The sequence below is a fragment of the Carassius carassius genome, chromosome 38 (genome assembly GCF_963082965.1).
Source record: "Carassius carassius chromosome 38, fCarCar2.1, whole genome shotgun sequence".
Classification (NCBI taxonomy): domain Eukaryota; kingdom Metazoa; phylum Chordata; class Actinopteri; order Cypriniformes; family Cyprinidae; genus Carassius; species Carassius carassius.
The window spans coordinates 2,278,036-2,295,824 of NC_081792.1; the positions used below are offsets into that span (position 1 = coordinate 2,278,036).

The following is a 17,789-nucleotide window of genomic DNA, read 5'->3' on the forward strand; positions in this document are numbered from 1 at the left end:
GGAAAGCCCCACCCTCTACAAACACACAGATGCACACACACACACACACACACACATTGGTATTGGTGGTTTACTGGGTCTATCCATAGATGTAATTGGTTTTTATAGTGTACAAACTGTATTTTCTATCGCCAGTCTGAAACACTAACCAGCAGCAATGCTAATAAATGACTAAAGGAAAATGAACAATGAAAGATTTAGTGACATGATGTACAACCAAGTATGGTGATCCATAATCGGAATTTTTGGTCTGCATTTAACCCATCCAAAGTGCACACACACAACAGTGAACACACACACACACACACACACTCCATGAACACACACCCGGAGCAGTGGGCATCATTTATGCTGTGGCTCAGTGTCCTGCTCAAGGGCACCTCAGTCGTGGTATTGAGGGTGGAGAGAGCGCTGTACATTCACTCCCCCCACCTACAGTCCCTGTGGACCAAGACTCGAACTCACAACCTTTAGATTATCGGTCATTAGGACACGACTTCCCCATGATCTATAGTTGGGATTAAATGATGTAGTGACCAGTTCCTGGATCCTTCCATGAAGTCAGTAACTAATCCGAACATGCAAACTTCATTTATTAATGAAAGTCAACAATGAAAACAATGAATCTGTGTTTCAGATCTCAATGCCAACATTCCCTGCGGTGGTGAAGATCGGGCATGCTCATTCTGGAATGGGGAAGGTATGCTAAAATCTTTGATTGAGTTTGAAAAGTGAATAATGCTTCTTTATTATTATTTGCATATTATTATAGTGTTCATTAATATTTAGAATTAGCTTTCGTTTTTATATTTTAATTTTAAGCTTCTTTTTTAGTCATTTTTAGTAATTTTGCCATGTGTTTGTCATGTTGTTTGATTCATTTGAGCTCATTTAATTAGCTAAATGTCTTTAATAGTTTGATTACACTTTATTTTGATGGTCTCCATTAGACATTGCATTCAGTTTGTGTGGACCGCTGTACTGTATCAGTCACAATAGTGTTGGGTCTCATTCAGTGTATATGCATACATTTGTGTGTGAAATCTGAAATATAAGCATATAATTCATCAATAACTTTTGTTCTAAATGTTCTAATAATCCTAAGAAGTGTATAATACTTCTTCCGAAGCTGCTGATTTCACAGAAATTGCACACTTCACCCAACTTATCCATTAATGTCTCTTTGCCCATTATCAACAGGACAACATATTAATGGTGCTTTGTCTTGGCAGGTGAAAGTCGACAATCACAGTGACTTCCAAGACATTGCAAGTGTTGTGGCCATCACTCAAACCTACACGACCACAGAGCCTTTCATTGATGCTAAATATGACATCAGGGTCCAGAAGATCAGTTCTGATTACAAAGCTTACATGTAAGTACAGCTGCACTGACACAGTTTACAGTAATAGACCATCTATGTCAAGCTGGTAGACTCTCAACTCATCCCAAACCTCACGGACTCTCTTTATCTCCATCGATACATCTTCTGATTTCATGTAATAGAAAATTACTTTTTTAGTGAAGTATTCCTTTGATAATGATTGAGGAAATCATTGTGTGGACCGAATGTGATATGTGTGAATGAAATGATAATTGATTTTAATTCACAGGAGAACATCCATATCTGGCAACTGGAAATCAAACACTGGCTCTGCCATGCTGGAGCAAGTGGCCATGACTGACAAGTGAGTAAGAAACACTTTTGATTAACTGTATCGGTACAAACATACTGAGGCTTTTACAGACTCTATGAGGTCTGCGTCTTTAAGTCCATGTACAGTATGCTACCTTTGGTGACATCTTTATGCTATTGCACTGCTTTAGTAAACTTTTCACAGATCGTTTAAAAATGGTCCTAGTAAAAATTGCATCATGACAGCAGATAGGTCATAAAATGTCATTAAAAAGAGCCAAGTGTCTTATTGGCAAGGCGTCACCTGATTTTGTTCAGGAATATGCTTGTGTATTAGAGATAAAGATGCTAAATTTATGATGAAAAAGTCGAACTCCGTAATCACTCAGAGCTGCTAAGATGTATGTGAAAAAAGCAGTTTAGCAGGAAAACATAAGTTTTAAAAAAAAAGGCAGAACATTTTGTATTCTTCATATTTTAGTTTGAAAAGAATGAAAGCATCTTTTATGAGACTAATGACTAGGAAGGCCCTTGATTGAAGGATCTGGAAATAGAGAAAAACAGTGGAGAAAAAAAAATAATGAAGCAGTCCAACAGAAGTTATTACTCCACCACACGGTCATTAACAGCAGTCCTATGCTGTTGAACCAACATGGTTTGAACAATGAATGTGCAGGTGTACATTGCAAATACTGTACATCGTAGTTGCTGATTAAATTAATCAAAATTATCTGTCAGCATCTATATTATGTGTGTTAATAATTAATTAACTCATATAATGTATATGCTGATCCAAATTTCATAAACCATAAAGTCATGGAGAGATCACATGACCAGCTGGGTAAAAAAATAATAGTGCAAATAATGCATTTCTATAAAGTCCAAGACGACTGCCATACTGAACAGTGCAATAGAACCAAAAGATGAGTTTAATTCTTAAATGTGATGTAAAATGCAACATCCAGTAGCAGAAAGGAAACCCAATGAATAGTATTGTCAATTCTGTAAAAATAACACTGAAGTAGATCAGGATGTTCAACAGGGAGTTAATTTGATAATAGTTCAACACATGTCTTTGAGAAGTGACCAGAAATTGGGAAAGTGAAAGCTCATTAGTGAGGTGCTCTTCTGTCCTGCAGATATAAGCTGTGGGTGGACGCCTGTGCAGATGTCTTTGGAGGTCTAGACATCTGTGCTGTTAAAGCCATACATGGAAAGGATGGAAAGGACTATATCACTGAGGTGAGAGCACAGTGTTGCAAGCATTGATACAAGCATTACATAAGCCACCTGACCTCTATATTATTGCATGTGAGCTGATAGCTGAAGATCAACACCGGGCGGAGAGACAGAAGATTATAGTCATGAGAGGAGGCGCTGACCGCAGTGACTGTGTACTGTGCCAGGACACAGACAAATGGTTCATTCTTTATTGAGGGTTTGGCAGAAAACTAAGAAAAACTTGCCAGATCCCAAATTTGTTAGGTATGTGAGTCAGACATTGTAATCATTCTTGGGAAGCTCATCTTTCCTCATGCAAAAGCAAAACTCATATGTTTACATTTTAAAGACGCTCCTAGTTTTTAATGTCCTGCTAATATCCACACATGTCCAGGTAATTCACTTTATATTCAGCATTAAAGACCAAATTTAGCCAAATACGTGAAACAATTAATAGAAATGTCATAAATATTGTGCACTACTCTGTTAAGCCACAGGCGTCACTATTGTGATGCCAGCTCACAATGATTTAACCGTAATTTGTTTTGTTATGCCTAAAAATAAATTGGATTTGTTACTTGTACTGTCAATATGAGAGTTTGAACTTCCAAGCCTTATAATACAAATCCATTTTAAACAATATAACACATAACAGCCAGATAGATTTAGAGAGAATACTTTTAATTACATTACACTTTTAGCCAGCTATTTTTGAGCACCGGAGTCCACCTAAACCTCTAAAAGTTACAATAATTTCTTTGTAGCAAATAACGTTTTTAGCACCAAAAATGGGATGTCTTCTGAAGCCATACGGTAACTTTGTGTGAGGAACAAAGTCAATGTTTGATGTGCTGGGCATCTTCCCTTTTCTCACTGAAAAGATGAATTCTCACCTTCAGCATGTCACAATCAGCCACATGACACATAAGAGCCAACGGCTTCTCTAACGTCAATGCTGTGTCCTAACACTCCTTGACACAGCTTTTTTTATTGGGTGTGTTCAGTTTTTTTGAATGAGAACAGTTATCACAGAATAACTGAAATCTGTCTCTCTTTGTTAAGTTCATGGACTGTCTGTTTCCTTATTTGGTCTTTTTCCTGTTCTTGTTTAGTTAATTGATTGATCCCCACCTGTCTCCAGTTCCCTCATTACCTCCTGTGTGCTCAAATACCCTGTCTGTTCAGTTCTTCCTCGTCCGTGATTTTTGTAAGTTAACCTATCCTAACCTAACGATGTTAATGTGTTGTATATTGTCTGTTATCTCCTTCGATGTTCAGTACTCCTCATTTGATCAAGACCCTCCTCGAGCGCTTTATTCCTACGTTAGCACACACCCCTTACTGTAACAGAATCACGGACCAAAACAGTTTAGTTAGCTGCGTTTTTTTTCTTTCTTTTTGGTTTTTGTTTTCCTCCCTCTCCCGGTATGGTGATTCCAGCAGTCCAACTCCTATGCCTGGAGCAACTTGACCGTTCGCTGGAGGACCATACCAGGGACTTTCTAGATCTGGCGTGCCTTACCCACTTCCCTGACCGCTCCCTCTCAAATTTCTACTACACCGGCCTGAGCGAGCAGTGTTAGGTACGCCTACCAGCGAACGGTCCCCAAGAGGATTTCGCCGCTTTCGTGGAGTGGGTGCTGGAGAAAAATGGATCTTCATGGACCATCTGCACAGCCGAAGAGGATATCTCCAGCCCCACTCCCGACCCAGAGACCAGCCAGCCGCCATCACGCAGGACAGAGCCAGAGCCCACCGCAGCCGCAGAGCCCGAGCCTTTCACCTACAGGGAGCAGGACCTCGAGAGTGCAACTGACCAGGTGACCAGCCAGCAACACCATGAGTAGTGGGAGTTTTAGTGGAGATCGAGGGCGTGGAGGAAAGCCCTGCCCACACTTCTGCGACTGAGGGTGAGCTGTTTTCGGTCTCTGGAAATGATATGGAGCAATTTATGGACCTTATGGACCGGTCTATGGAGGTAATTCCTGAATTTTCTGTTTCTCCGCTGGTTCCACCCAGCCCTGATCCCCCTGTATACCCTCTCAGTCTCCCACTCCCACCTCCTCCAGTCAGTTCCTCAGCTCCATTTCCGCTGGTTCCGGCCAGCCCTGAGTTTTCTGTTTCTCCGCTGGTTCCGCCCAGCCCTGAGTTTTCTGTGTCTCCGCTGGTTCCGCCCAGCCCTGAGTTTTCTGTGTCTCCGCTGGTTCCGCCCGGCGCTGAATCTCCTGTATTCCCTCCCAGCCTCCCTCTCCCACCTCCTCCTAGACCTGCCAGTTCCCCTGCTCCACTTCCACTGGTTCAATCCAGCTCCGTACCTCCTGTCTCTCTGCTGGCCCTGTCCAGCCCTGATCCTGTGTTTCCTCCCATCCTTTCTCTCTCATCTCCTCCTAGACCAGCCAGTTCCTCGAACTCATCTCTGCTGGTGCCAGTCAGTCCCGCAGCTCACCCTCAGTCCGCGCCATCTGGGCGCGATGGTTCGCCACTGGACTGCCAGTCTCCAGCTCCGCCTTGGCGTGAGAAATCCCTGTCTCCGCCTCCAGCCTCCGAGCCCTGGACTCCTCCTCGGTCCTTCGACCCAGCGGCTCCGCCTTGGCTCTTAGCTCCCTCGTCTCCACCGTGGCCTGGCATCCCACCTGCTCCACCGGGCTCCCTCGTCCCTCCGGCTCCACCTTGGTCAGTCATCGACCATTCGCCACCTCGGGACTCCATTCCTCTGGCTTCACCTCGTCCCTCCATCCCTCCGGCTCTGTCAGGCTCCTCCTTCCCTCTGGTTCCACCTCCATCCTCAGTCACTCCGGCTCTGCAGTGGTCTTCCAGGGCCCCGCCTCAGCCTTGGTCGCCTGAGCCTTCTGCTCCACCTAGGCCCTCCGGATCCTCGGCTTCACCCTGGCTCTGCGGCTGCGCTGCTCCATCTTGGGCTCCTCACCCACCGGTGCAGTCTCCGTCTGTCGGCCCCCTGGTGTCTTCGGCCCCTTCTCCACCATGGTTCCTTCCGCCGTCGACTCCACCGTGGATCTCCATCCTGGCTGGTCTCTGGAGGACCATCTGGCTCCTCCTGCTCCGGGCTCCTCTCTGGCTCCTCCCTCCATCCACTCCGCCCTGGTTCCTAGCTCCTTGTTCCCTCTTTGCCTGCCCCTTGCCTGCCCCACACCCGCCTCCAAAACCCCCACCCTCCCTCCGCTGGTATTCCTCTTGCGGTGTGAGGACGCACCATTCCGGGAGGGGGCGAACTGTTACGTTCATGGACTGTCTATTTCCTTATTTGGTCTTTTTCCTTTTCTTGTTTAGTTAATTGATTGATCCCCACCTGTCTCCAGTTCCCTCATTACCTCCTGTGTGCTCAAATACCCTGTCTGTTCAGTTTTTCCTCGTCCATGATTATTGAAAGTTAACCTAACCCAACGATGTTAATGTGTTGTATATTGTTTGTTATCTCCTTCGATGTTCAGCAAACTCCTCATTTGATCAAGACCCTCCTCGAGTGCTTTATTCCTACGTTAGCACACACCCCTTACTGTAACAGAATCACGGACCAAAACAGTTTAGTTAGCTGCGTTTTTTTCTTTCTTTTTGGTTTTTGTTTTCCTCCCTCTCCCGGTATGGCGATTCCACCAGTCCAACTCCTATGCCTGGAGCAACTTGACCGTTCGCTGGAGGACCATACCAGGGACTTTCTAGATCTGGCGTGCCTTACCCACTTCCCTGACCGCTCCCTCTCAAATTTCTACTACACCGGCCTGAGCGAGCAGTGTTAGGCACGCCTACCAGCGAACGGTCCCCAAGAGGATTTCGCCGCTTTCGTGGAGTGGGTGCTGGAGAAAAATGGATCTTCATGGACCATCTGCACAGCCGAAGAGGATATCTCCAGCCCCACTCCCGACCCAGAGACCAGCCAGCCGCCATCACGCAGGACAGAGCCAGAGCCCACCGCAGCCGCAGAGCCCGAGCCTTTCACCTACAGGGAGCAGGACCTCGAGAGTGCAACTGACCAGGTGACCAGCCAGCAACACCATGAGTAGTGGGAGTTTTAGTGGAGATCGAGGGCGTGGAGGAAAGCCCTGCCCACACTTCTGCGACTGAGGGTGAGCTGTTTTCGGTCTCTGGAAATGATATGGAGCAATTTATGGACCTTATGGACCGGTCTATGGAGGTAATTCCTGAATTTTCTGTTTCTCCGCTGGTTCCACCCAGCCCTGATCCCCCTGTATACCCTCTCAGTCTCCCACTCCCACCTCCTCCAGTCAGTTCCTCAGCTCCATTTCCGCTGGTTCCGGCCAGCCCTGAGTTTTCTGTTTCTCCGCTGGTTCCGCCCAGCCCTGAGTTTTCTGTGTCTCCGCTGGTTCCGCCCAGCCCTGAGTTTTCTGTGTCTCCGCTGGTTCCGCCCGGCGCTGAATCTCCTGTATTCCCTCCCAGCCTCCCTCTCCCACCTCCTCCTAGACCTGCCAGTTCCCCTGCTCCACTTCCACTGGTTCAATCCAGCTCCGTACCTCCTGTCTCTCTGCTGGCCCTGTCCAGCCCTGATCCTGTGTTTCCTCCCATCCTTTCTCTCTCATCTCCTCCTAGACCAGCCAGTTCCTCGAACTCATCTCTGCTGGTGCCAGTCAGTCCCGCAGCTCACCCTCAGTCCGCGCCATCTGGGCGCGATGGTTCGCCACTGGACTGCCAGTCTCCAGCTCCGCCTTGGCGTGAGAAATCCCTGTCTCCGCCTCCAGCCTCCGAGCCCTGGACTCCTCCTCGGTCCTTCGACCCAGCGGCTCCGCCTTGGCTCTTAGCTCCCTCGTCTCCACCGTGGCCTGGCATCCCACCTGCTCCACCGGGCTCCCTCGTCCCTCCGGCTCCACCTTGGTCAGTCATCGACCATTCGCCACCTCGGGACTCCATTCCTCTGGCTTCACCTCGTCCCTCCATCCCTCCGGCTCTGTCAGGCTCCTCCTTCCCTCTGGTTCCACCTCCATCCTCAGTCACTCCGGCTCTGCAGTGGTCTTCCAGGGCCCCGCCTCAGCCTTGGTCGCCTGAGCCTTCCGCTCCACCTAGGCCCTCCGGATCCTCGGCTTCACCCTGGCTCTGCGGCTGCGCTGCTCCATCTTGGGCTCCTCACCCACCGGTGCAGTCTCCGTCTGTCGGCCCCCTGGTGTCTTCGGCCCCTTCTCCACCATGGTTCCTTCCGCCGTCGACTCCACCGTGGATCTCCATCCTGGCTGGTCTCTGGAGGACCATCTGGCTCCTCCTGCTCCGGGCTCCTCTCTGGCTCCTCCCTCCATCCACTCCGCCCTGGTTCCTAGCTCCTTGTTCCCTCTTTGCCTGCCCCTTGCCTGCCCCACACCCGCCTCCAAAACCCCCACCCTCCCTCCGCTGGTATTCCTCTTGCGGTGTGAGGACGCACCATTCCGGGAGGGGGCGAACTGTTACGTTCATGGACTGTCTATTTCCTTATTTGGTCTTTTTCCTTTTCTTGTTTAGTTAATTGATTGATCCCCACCTGTCTCCAGTTCCCTCATTACCTCCTGTGTGCTCAAATACCCTGTCTGTTCAGTTTTTCCTCGTCCATGATTATTGAAAGTTAACCTAACCCAACGATGTTAATGTGTTGTATATTGTTTGTTATCTCCTTCGATGTTCAGCAAACTCCTCATTTGATCAAGACCCTCCTCGAGTGCTTTATTCCTACGTTAGCACACACCCCTTACTGTAACAGAATCACGGACCAAAACAGTTTAGTTAGCTGCGTTTTTTTCTTTCTTTTTGCTTTTTGTTTTCCTCCCTCTCCCGGTATGGCGATTCCACCAGTCCAACTCCTATGCCTGGAGCAACTTGACCGTTCGCTGGAGGACCATACCAGGGACTTTCTAGATCTGGCGTGCCTTACCCACTTCCCTGACCGCTCCCTCTCAAATTTCTACTACACCGGCCTGAGCGAGCAGTGTTAGGCACGCCTACCAGCGAACGGTCCCCAAGAGGATTTCGCCGCTTTCGTGGAGTGGGTGCTGGAGAAAAATGGATCTTCATGGACCATCTGCACAGCCGAAGAGGATATCTCCAGCCCCACTCCCGACCCAGAGACCAGCCAGCCGCCATCACGCAGGACAGAGCCAGAGCCCACCGCAGCCGCCGAGCCCGAGCCTTTCACCTACAGGGAGCAGGACCTCGAGAGTGCGACTGACCAGGTGACCAGCCAGCAACACCATGCGTAGTGGGAGTTTTAGTGGATATCGAGGGTGTGGAGGAAAGCCCTGCCCACACTTCTGCGACTGAGGGTGAGCTGTTTTCGGTCTCTGGAAATGATATGGAGCAATTTATGGACCTTATTAGAGCTGAAACAACGAATCGATTAAAATTGATTATTAAAATAGTTGTCAACTAATTTAGTCATCGATTCGTTGCTAAATAACTTTTATTTGCCGTAAGCGGCTCATTTCGTGCATATTTCAAATCTGCGGTGACCAAAGTGTGGCAGTAATGAGCCACCGGAGGTTTTACTCAGCCAGTACAACAGGAGAAGTAGCGAATAGCCAATAGCTGGCCTTGTTTTGTTACGTGCTTCCCGAGCAGCGTCTCTGCAGCCATAGACATCATATGATGTCTATGTCTGCAGCATTCAGCGTGATGTGGGAGTACTTTACATTGAGCCTTTAAAAAAGAAGAGTAACCTGTAATCTCTGCACTACTGCACTGTTTAAGGGGACGTTCACATATCGCGTCTTTTGCGCGCTCAAGTTCGTTATTTCCAACACCGCACCGCATCGAGTTAAAAACATTTAAACTTTTCAGAATGCCGCAACCGCACCGCGGGTCATGTGACAAGAACTAACCAATCAGCTTCATCCTTTCCCGTAACAACGTTAAAAGCTCAGTCAAGATGAAAGGAACAGCTGATCATAGTTGTATATGGATTTCCATTTTGAAATAAATTTAGTAGCAGAGCTACTGCAAGCGATTTATTTGAGCTGCAAATCCATTTATCCTTTGCTGAAATTTCCGCGTCTTCAAGGAGAGAGCACGTCATGGTTGCTTAGCAAAGGCAGACGCTTCAGGGGCGCTTCTGCGCGAGCGCTTTGGAAAGAAGGAGAAAGCGGTGCGCCTAGCGTTTTCCACGCGTTTTTAGGCGCGATTTGTGAACGGCCCCTAAGACTTTCATTTGTGCAGATTCTCCAGTACAATGTTGTTTGCAAATGTTTAGTCGTAAAAGCCGATAACATTGCTTTTTAACAGTTAACATTTAAAGCTTTACAAACATGTTCTGTGATCAGTTTGTCGTTTACCAGTTCAAAAATCAGTCGTGCAGCCTAATTATGACTGAATGAGAGAGGTAAATGTAGATATTTGAAATGCACTTATTTTCTAAGTATTCACTGCTCTTTTTCACACAGCAGGTTTTTTGTGTGTGTCCTATTTTTTTCTGGACAACCTTCTGATGGATTTTACTTTAAATTGTGAGTTCCATTCAGGTTTCATGCCATTGACACTTTTTTTGAAGGATTGTTTACAATTTCACAGCAAAAGCTATAAAGCTGTTTCCCAGTAAATAATAAAATACAATGCACTGCAATTTTATTCTGTTTTATCCTTATTCTTCGTGAAAATATGTTCTGAAAGATTCCTTAATAAGCTTTGTTCAGGATGTTAAAGTACTTTAGGAGCTCTAAGGACTGCCATGGTGAAAACATTATTTGAAATCTCCTTGTGAAATTTGCTAGAGTATGGGTCAGTGTTCTGATTGCAGAAGAGTTCGACAAAGGATTACTAACACAATAAAACAACTCCAGGTATATTTTTGATGAGGATATGACAGTGCAAAATGGTTACAATCTCTTAAATCTATGCTGAATGATAAAGACCATTTAATAATAATTTACTTGGGGAAAAAATGGAAAAAACTAAAATATAAGTACATAAACCGATTAATCGATTAATCGTAAAAATAATCAACAGGTTAATCGATTATCAAAATAATCGTTAGTTGCAGCCCTAGACCTTATGGACCGGTCTATGGAGGTAATTCCTGAATTTTCTGTTTCTCCGCTGGTTCCACCCAGCCCTGATCCCCCTGTATACCCTCTCAGTCTCCCACTCCCACCTCCTCCAGTCAGTTCCTCAGCTCCATTTCCGCTGGTTCCGCCCAGCCCTGAGTTTTCTGTGTCTCCGCTGGTTCCACCCAGCGCTGAATCTCCTGTATTCCCTCCCAGCCTCCCTCTCCCACCTCCTCCTAGACCTGCCAGTTCCCCTGCTCCACTTCCGCTGGTTCAATCCAGCTCCGTACCTCCTGTCTCTCTGCTGGCCCTGTCCAGCCCTGATCCTGTGTTTCCTCCCATCCTTTCTCTCTCATCTCCTCCTAGACCAGCCAGTTCCTCGAACTCATCTCTGCTGGTGCCAGTCAGTCCCGCAGCTCCACCTAGGCTTCACCCTGGCTCTGCGGCTGCGCTGCTCCATCTTGGGCTCCTCACCCACCGGTGCAGTCTCCGTCTGTCGGCCCCCTGGTGTCGTCGGCCCCTTCTCCACCATGGTTCCTCCCGCCGTCGACTCCACCGTGGATCTCCATCCTGGCTGGTCTATGGAGGACCATCTGGCTCCTCCTGCTCCGGGCTCCTCTCTGGCTCCTCCCTCCATCCACTCCGCCCTGGTTCCTAGCTCCTTGTTCCCTCTTTGCCTGCCCCTTGCCTGCCCCACACCCGCCTCCAAAACCCCCACCCTCCCTCCGCTGGTATTCCTCTTGCGGTGTGAGGACGCACCATTCCGGGAGGGGGCGAACTGTTACGTTCATGGACTGTCTGTTTCCTTATTTGGTCTTTTTCCTTTTCTTGTTTAGTTAATTGATTGATCCCCACCTGTCTCCAGTTCCCTCATTACCTCCTGTGTGCTCAAATACCCTGTCTGTTCAGTTTTTCCTCGTCCGTGATTATTGAAAGTTAACCTAACCTAACGATGTTAATGTGTTGTATATTGTCTGTTATCTCCTTCGATGTTTAGTAAACTCCTCATTTGATCAAGACCCTCCTCGAGTGCTTTATTCCTACGTTAGCACACACCCCTTACTGTAACACTCTTCCACATACAAAGAAATTGTACCGCTTCCACTGCACACTATAATAAATGTTACAAATTGAACCCAAACGGTCTCGTCTAAATCAGATGTAGTGATGCTCAGGACTGTTGAACAGGTTGCAGTCTTTGGCTCTTTGGGAGCGGACATTGACAATAATGAGATATTTCTTGATCTCACAGAAACATGCTTCATTTTCAGTGCTTTCAGTACATTAATTTTGATAAGGTTAAAAAAATCTCCAAAACCGACATCATTCTTCCTTTAGCTTAGCGATATTTGTCTATGGTGAATGGATTCATGTATGACAATGTCAGATGATGAACTATCATGGTCAAAGCATAGATTTCTCTCTGTACAACGTGTTGCTGTTGAAATGTTTTGTTTCATTATAAGAGTCTTAGTATGACATGCCAATGATTTTATGTTCAGTTCCACTACGCTGCACCTGCTGGATGTTGAGAGACAGGTCTTCCTGTATTAATGCTGTTGTATGTGTTTGGCTGTAGGTGATGGGCTCATCGATGCAGCTGATCGGAGATCACCAGCTGGAGGACCGGCAGCTGATCGCTGCCATCGTCCTGGCAAAGATGAACCAGGAATCAGCAGCTCGATCCCCACAAGGACCTCCAACCACTGTACAACCTGCACAAGTACTTCAAACTCCGATGTTACTGGACCGTAACACTCTAACAGAACATGCACTGTGTTCCAAATTATATCCAATTAAGTGACCGTAAAATAAACATTCATATTGTAGTTTTTCTAAGAAAGTGTTAGTTTGATTTATTTCTCATATCTTTTTAGATAGTCTCAGACAGGTTTGTTAAATAGTTTGCCTGGTCTTCTTGGGGTAAATGGAAAGCCTGCTAAAAGAGGTTGGTCCAAATGATTAACCAAGTCACTGTTTTAATGCAATCATGGGGAGGAAGAAAGATCTGTCTGGAGATGAAAAGCATGTAACCGTGCAATGTCTTGCAAAATAATATTTTGCGCAAACTGATGGAAATTTTCAAACTGTCAAAAGATGTGCGAGTGATTTAGATCCCTGTCAGATAAAGGCTTATTATTTGTCAAACAAATGAAAAGGGCAGTTATAAAAATAGCCACTGTTGAGCAGCAGACAGGTGTATCTCCACATTGTGCATCCACCCCATCTAAAGCTCACAAAGAGAAACCCTTACACTTTCTTAGAAGAACTACAATTTGAATGTCTATTTCCTGAAATCTTTCTGATATGTCACTAAGATAATAATTTAGAACACAGTGTACAGTATATCCTCAGATCCACTGCAACATTAACACACAAGAACTGTTTGGGGCACCAATTAAATGGCAGTAAACACATTGCAGAAAATTGCACTAAACAGGATTTTAACAAACATGCTCTGTGATAATAAATAAATAAAACGCCATGTGGAATAGCCTATTGCTGACTGTCTTTCCTGTTATTGTTATCCTGCAGTGTTAATTTAGTCGGATGACTGACGTTATTCATTGTCGGGACTCACGACTTCTAGGTGCATTTAAAGGGGCCGGGGGCTGTGTCTGTCATGTGTGAGCCACTGCAAACGGCTTTTAATTTTTGGTAACGCATGAGTACTCTAACGCGTTACTTTTATGAATAGGTAACGCTGTATCATAAATGATTACTTTTAATTGATGGTAACGCATGAGTACTCTAACGCGTTACTTTTATGAATAGGTAACGCTGTATCATAAATGATTACTTTTAATTGATGGTAACGTTGTAACCTAACTAACTACTTTCCAAAATAACTATACCCAACACTGCCTACAATAAAAGTAAGTTGGGTCCAAAACAAAATGGACATAAATTACATGACATGTTCATGACAAACAAATGAAACACTGAGATCTTCTTTTGAAAATCATAAAGGTTTGGGACAACATGAGCATAAGTAGATAATGACAGAATTGTATTTTTGGGGGGTGAACTGTCCCTTTAAATGAGCAAAGCATTGTTTCTGTGTCCCTTTTTCCTCTTTCTGTCTAGTGTTGCCCCCTGGTGTGGAATCAATAGAAATGCGCTAAAACTGAAAACCATTTGAGTGTGTTTGTTTGTGTGTGTGTCTACAGAGTGCTGCCTTAAAAGAAAGCCTGACTGACCCCAACAAGACCCTCGGCCAGCGGCCCCCTCCACAAGGTTGTTTACAGTACATTCTCGACTGTAACGGAGTTGCAGTCGGACCAAAACAAGTGCAGACAAAATGATTTCTACTGCCACAATTCCAGATACACGGTTCAGCCCACAATAAAGCAAAAGCTCAGTTCACTGGTGCTGGTTGAGGTTAGGATAGTGCCAGATGCAGTAGTTTGGAGCTCGTGCTCTTCAGAATCTGTGCCGTTTGCCCCATGAAGTGTTTTTCTGTACTGTTCACATTTCTGTCCCTATCTGCTTCTGATGGCTGCATTCGTTTCCTTGTAAGTCGTGTGGTTTCCAGGGTTGTCGCTGCCAGCTAAAGAACAGTTCTAACTGTGCCTATGCAAAGTCCAGTGCTGTGGTGTCTCATGTGGTCAGTATGTAATATGAAAGACTGGTGACCTTTTGTACAACTCGAACTTATTTCAGTAAGGGTAGTTTCTAATCATCTAGCTGAGATTTCTTAGCTTTCGGATGTGTGCTGTAACAACTGTGTGTGTTTGTGCGACGTGCTTTTTTTTAATGTAGTGTTTTTGGTTTTGCATGAGTGCTGTGCAAGCAAGCTTGCTGTTGTAAGTCCACGTGTTTACATGCTGAATACACAACATGTGTATTCAATAACTTTTCTGTTTTCAAAAAATAAGATGTGTGTTTTTACTATTTCCAGCATGATTTTTGGTGTTGAAAAGGTGGTTCTTTTGGAATTGTTTGAAGCTGTCTTAAACATTTGTTTTCTCAAGATTTTCTTTCAACCTGTTGAACTGTTACAGATAACCATAAGGAGCCAAAGAAATCCAAAGGATTTACATAAAACTGAATGGCCATTACATTTCAAACTTAAGTCAGTCAATTCTAGGATCAGTCTGAATGAACGTTTCAGAATAGGAGGCTAGATTTAGCAGATGAGTCCTTCCTCCCATGACCTCTTGACTGTCACATATCCTTCTGAGCAATACAAACTTACTGTAGTGGAATAGTCAACTGAGTAAATCACAAGAAACCTGTCAAGAATGTCTCATGTTAATTTATCACTCCAAAATCAAAAGAATATAAAATAACTTTTATTTTGCATAATGAAAATAAAGCCATTTAGGATTTTTGCAGTGCAATTTTTTTGCATTATTTTCATGAAGATTAAGTGGGGAAGAATATATCATAGCATATTTGCTGTACTTCCTATTATTTCTCACTTTTTAAATGAAAAACACACATATAGTATACACTAAACAGTTATCTAAAGAGAATCACCACAAAAATAACAAGGAAATACCAAAAAGAAAAAAGAAGAAGTCTGGATTCACTGCAGTAATGAAAATTTAATTTTTGTTGAATATATGTTTGGTTTCTTTTTATTTTGCCGTGAAATATGACCTAGACATGTTTTTGTGATGTTCACCCAAATTTTAAGAGATACCTTACAATAATCTTTGTTATGATTGTTGTAAAACTATGTGCGTCATTAATGCAATGCATTTTTATAGCATCCCTAAGAGGTCTTTTAGAAGTACCGCTTTTTAGCCATTCAGTGGAGTCACTGTTTTTTATGCAAAGACCTTCAATCAAATAAATTAATATAGTGATACAGTTCTGGCCTTCACATTTACTAATGCAATATTTTACAAACAATGAGCTTTTCCAGTTGATGTGATTCTTAGTATTCTTGGACAAGACTGAATATGTATAAGAGGGATATCTGAGGTGTTATCAGTGTAGTGCTTGTTCTGTATATTGATGTTTTTATCATCTAATGTTTTATCAACATGCAAGATGGTATCTATAATGCGCAAGAGTTATCTATGATCAGAGTTTAAAATATGTCCTTATATTGCATGGGAAATGTTTACTTAAGTATATTTGCATGGATTACCAAAGAGTGGAAAAATCTTAAATATTTTTGTGTGAATATTATAACTAAAGAAATCAATGTATGTACTCATGTACCCTTGTGAACAATCAGATCTCCATCGCTATATGCTGATGTGGTCTGACTTCATTCCCATTGACTTGATTAGGCTTTGCTGGTGTCACTGCCTCTTTAAATCCAGTACTTGGGTTTCACCTGTGATTATTGTCTGATATAGATCTAGTCTTTCCCCCTCATGTCCAAAGTAATAAAGCTCCCGTTTTCCAGACTTACTGTTCTTTGTTACTGAATTATATTTTTGTTAGCCTCATTTCAAATGGAATACCCGTCCATGAGATTCTTCTTGGTGTCTTTGTAAACTTGCTAAAGAGTCAAGCCCACTGTATGTTCAGTTATAGTGAGATATCAGGAAACATAATCAAGTATTTTTGAACAAAAAAGCAAAACCACGAGACACACCTCACTAACTAGATCATTATATAATTATCTCTAATAGTCAAGAGAACAAAGAACTTCCCCCATTTTACCTGCTCCTGCATGTATCCAAGTTGTTTCTTATGTTTATCTATAAAGATCACTTCTGATATTGTATAAAACATACAACAAAGTATACCTAAAACAATGCAAAGCAAAACATCCCCATTAAGGCTAGGGGTGAAAACTATAAGAAATGCAGCCTTTGTTTTAAAGAAGGTGCATGCATCCTCTGGGTCTGGGTTTGTTTGTATGCATGATCTGTTGTTGTGAACCTGCAGCTATTACTCTTCACATCCACACCTATGATACTGCTGCAAGCTAAATGTCCCATCTATTTCATTATGCATGTTTGAAGTAAAAACCATTTATTTTTGCTGTGTAGACATGACTATCCTTATCTTGGACATTTCCCTTTTGTATAGTTACTTTGGCCAGTCTTGGGGGGCGCCTTCATTTTTTTAAAATCTTAAATCATGCAAAGTTTCCGGTGCTGGATTTAAAACCTTCTTGCAAGCTTCAACGTGTTAAAATGTTATAATATGATGACTCTCTTTTGTACTAAACCTAGGGGGGGCAGTGAAACCCCAAGAACCACAACCTATGAGTCAAGAACCTACACCTGAGCCAGTCCCTGCCCAGGAGCCTGTGCCCAAAGCAGGCCCTACCCCAACTCTACCACCCACCATGCAGCAGCCCAAACCCCAGGCTCAAGCCGCACCTGAACCCACTCCTGGAAAACCAAAGGAACTGCCTCCAAAACCCCAACCTCCCAAACCACTTCCCCCAAAGCCTGTGCCTCCAGTTCGGAGGAACTCCAAGCCTCAGATCCAACCCAAACCTCAGACCCCACCTCCCACCAAGGCCCAACCAAAAGCTCAACTGGGAGACAGAGATCAGAATCCTGGTCAAACCCAGCCAGATCTGGTCCTTGCTCAAGAGCTTTCCCCAGCCAAAGTTCCCATTAAACCCCCATCACCAGCTAAACCTCAGCTCCAGCCTAAACCAGTGCTCAGAGAGCAAGTCAAACCTGAACCCCAAGATCAGACTACTGCTCCATCTGAGGCACTCTCAGCCCCTGTTAGAGTAGCTCCTTCCCCTGCTCCCACCCCGACCCCGGCCCAACCTACCCCAATGAAACAAACCCATTCTCAGCCTCCTGTAGAGGAACAGCCTGCACCCCAGCAGAGGTCAACTCATCCTCTGTTGAAGTAAGAATCTGTTCACTATTGTTTCGGAGTTTGGATATTATTCGCTGCAAGGCATGTCCATGTCCAAGAAACCATTCTGCAATTCCTGGAGGGCCACTATCCTGCAGAGTTTGGCCCCGACCCTAATTAAACACACCTGAACCAACTAATCAAGGTCTTCAGAGTCACTAGAAAATTCCACA

At 44.8% G+C, this 17,789-nt stretch overlaps 1 protein-coding gene across 1 annotated transcript in view; it reads left to right on the plus strand.

The window, feature by feature from the left end:
• Positions 1-17,789, plus strand: part of LOC132119151 (synapsin-2-like) — a 511,637-nt gene that overhangs the window by 492,357 nt on the left and 1,491 nt on the right. The window contains exons 6-12 of the mRNA XM_059528908.1: positions 638-700; positions 1,233-1,375; positions 1,614-1,688; positions 2,776-2,878; positions 12,404-12,547; positions 13,995-14,061; positions 16,968-17,607. Of these exons, the coding sequence (XP_059384891.1) occupies positions 638-700; positions 1,233-1,375; positions 1,614-1,688; positions 2,776-2,878; positions 12,404-12,547; positions 13,995-14,061; positions 16,968-17,607 (1,235 nt within the window). The remainder of the gene's footprint in view (positions 1-637; positions 701-1,232; positions 1,376-1,613; positions 1,689-2,775; positions 2,879-12,403; positions 12,548-13,994; positions 14,062-16,967; positions 17,608-17,789) is intronic.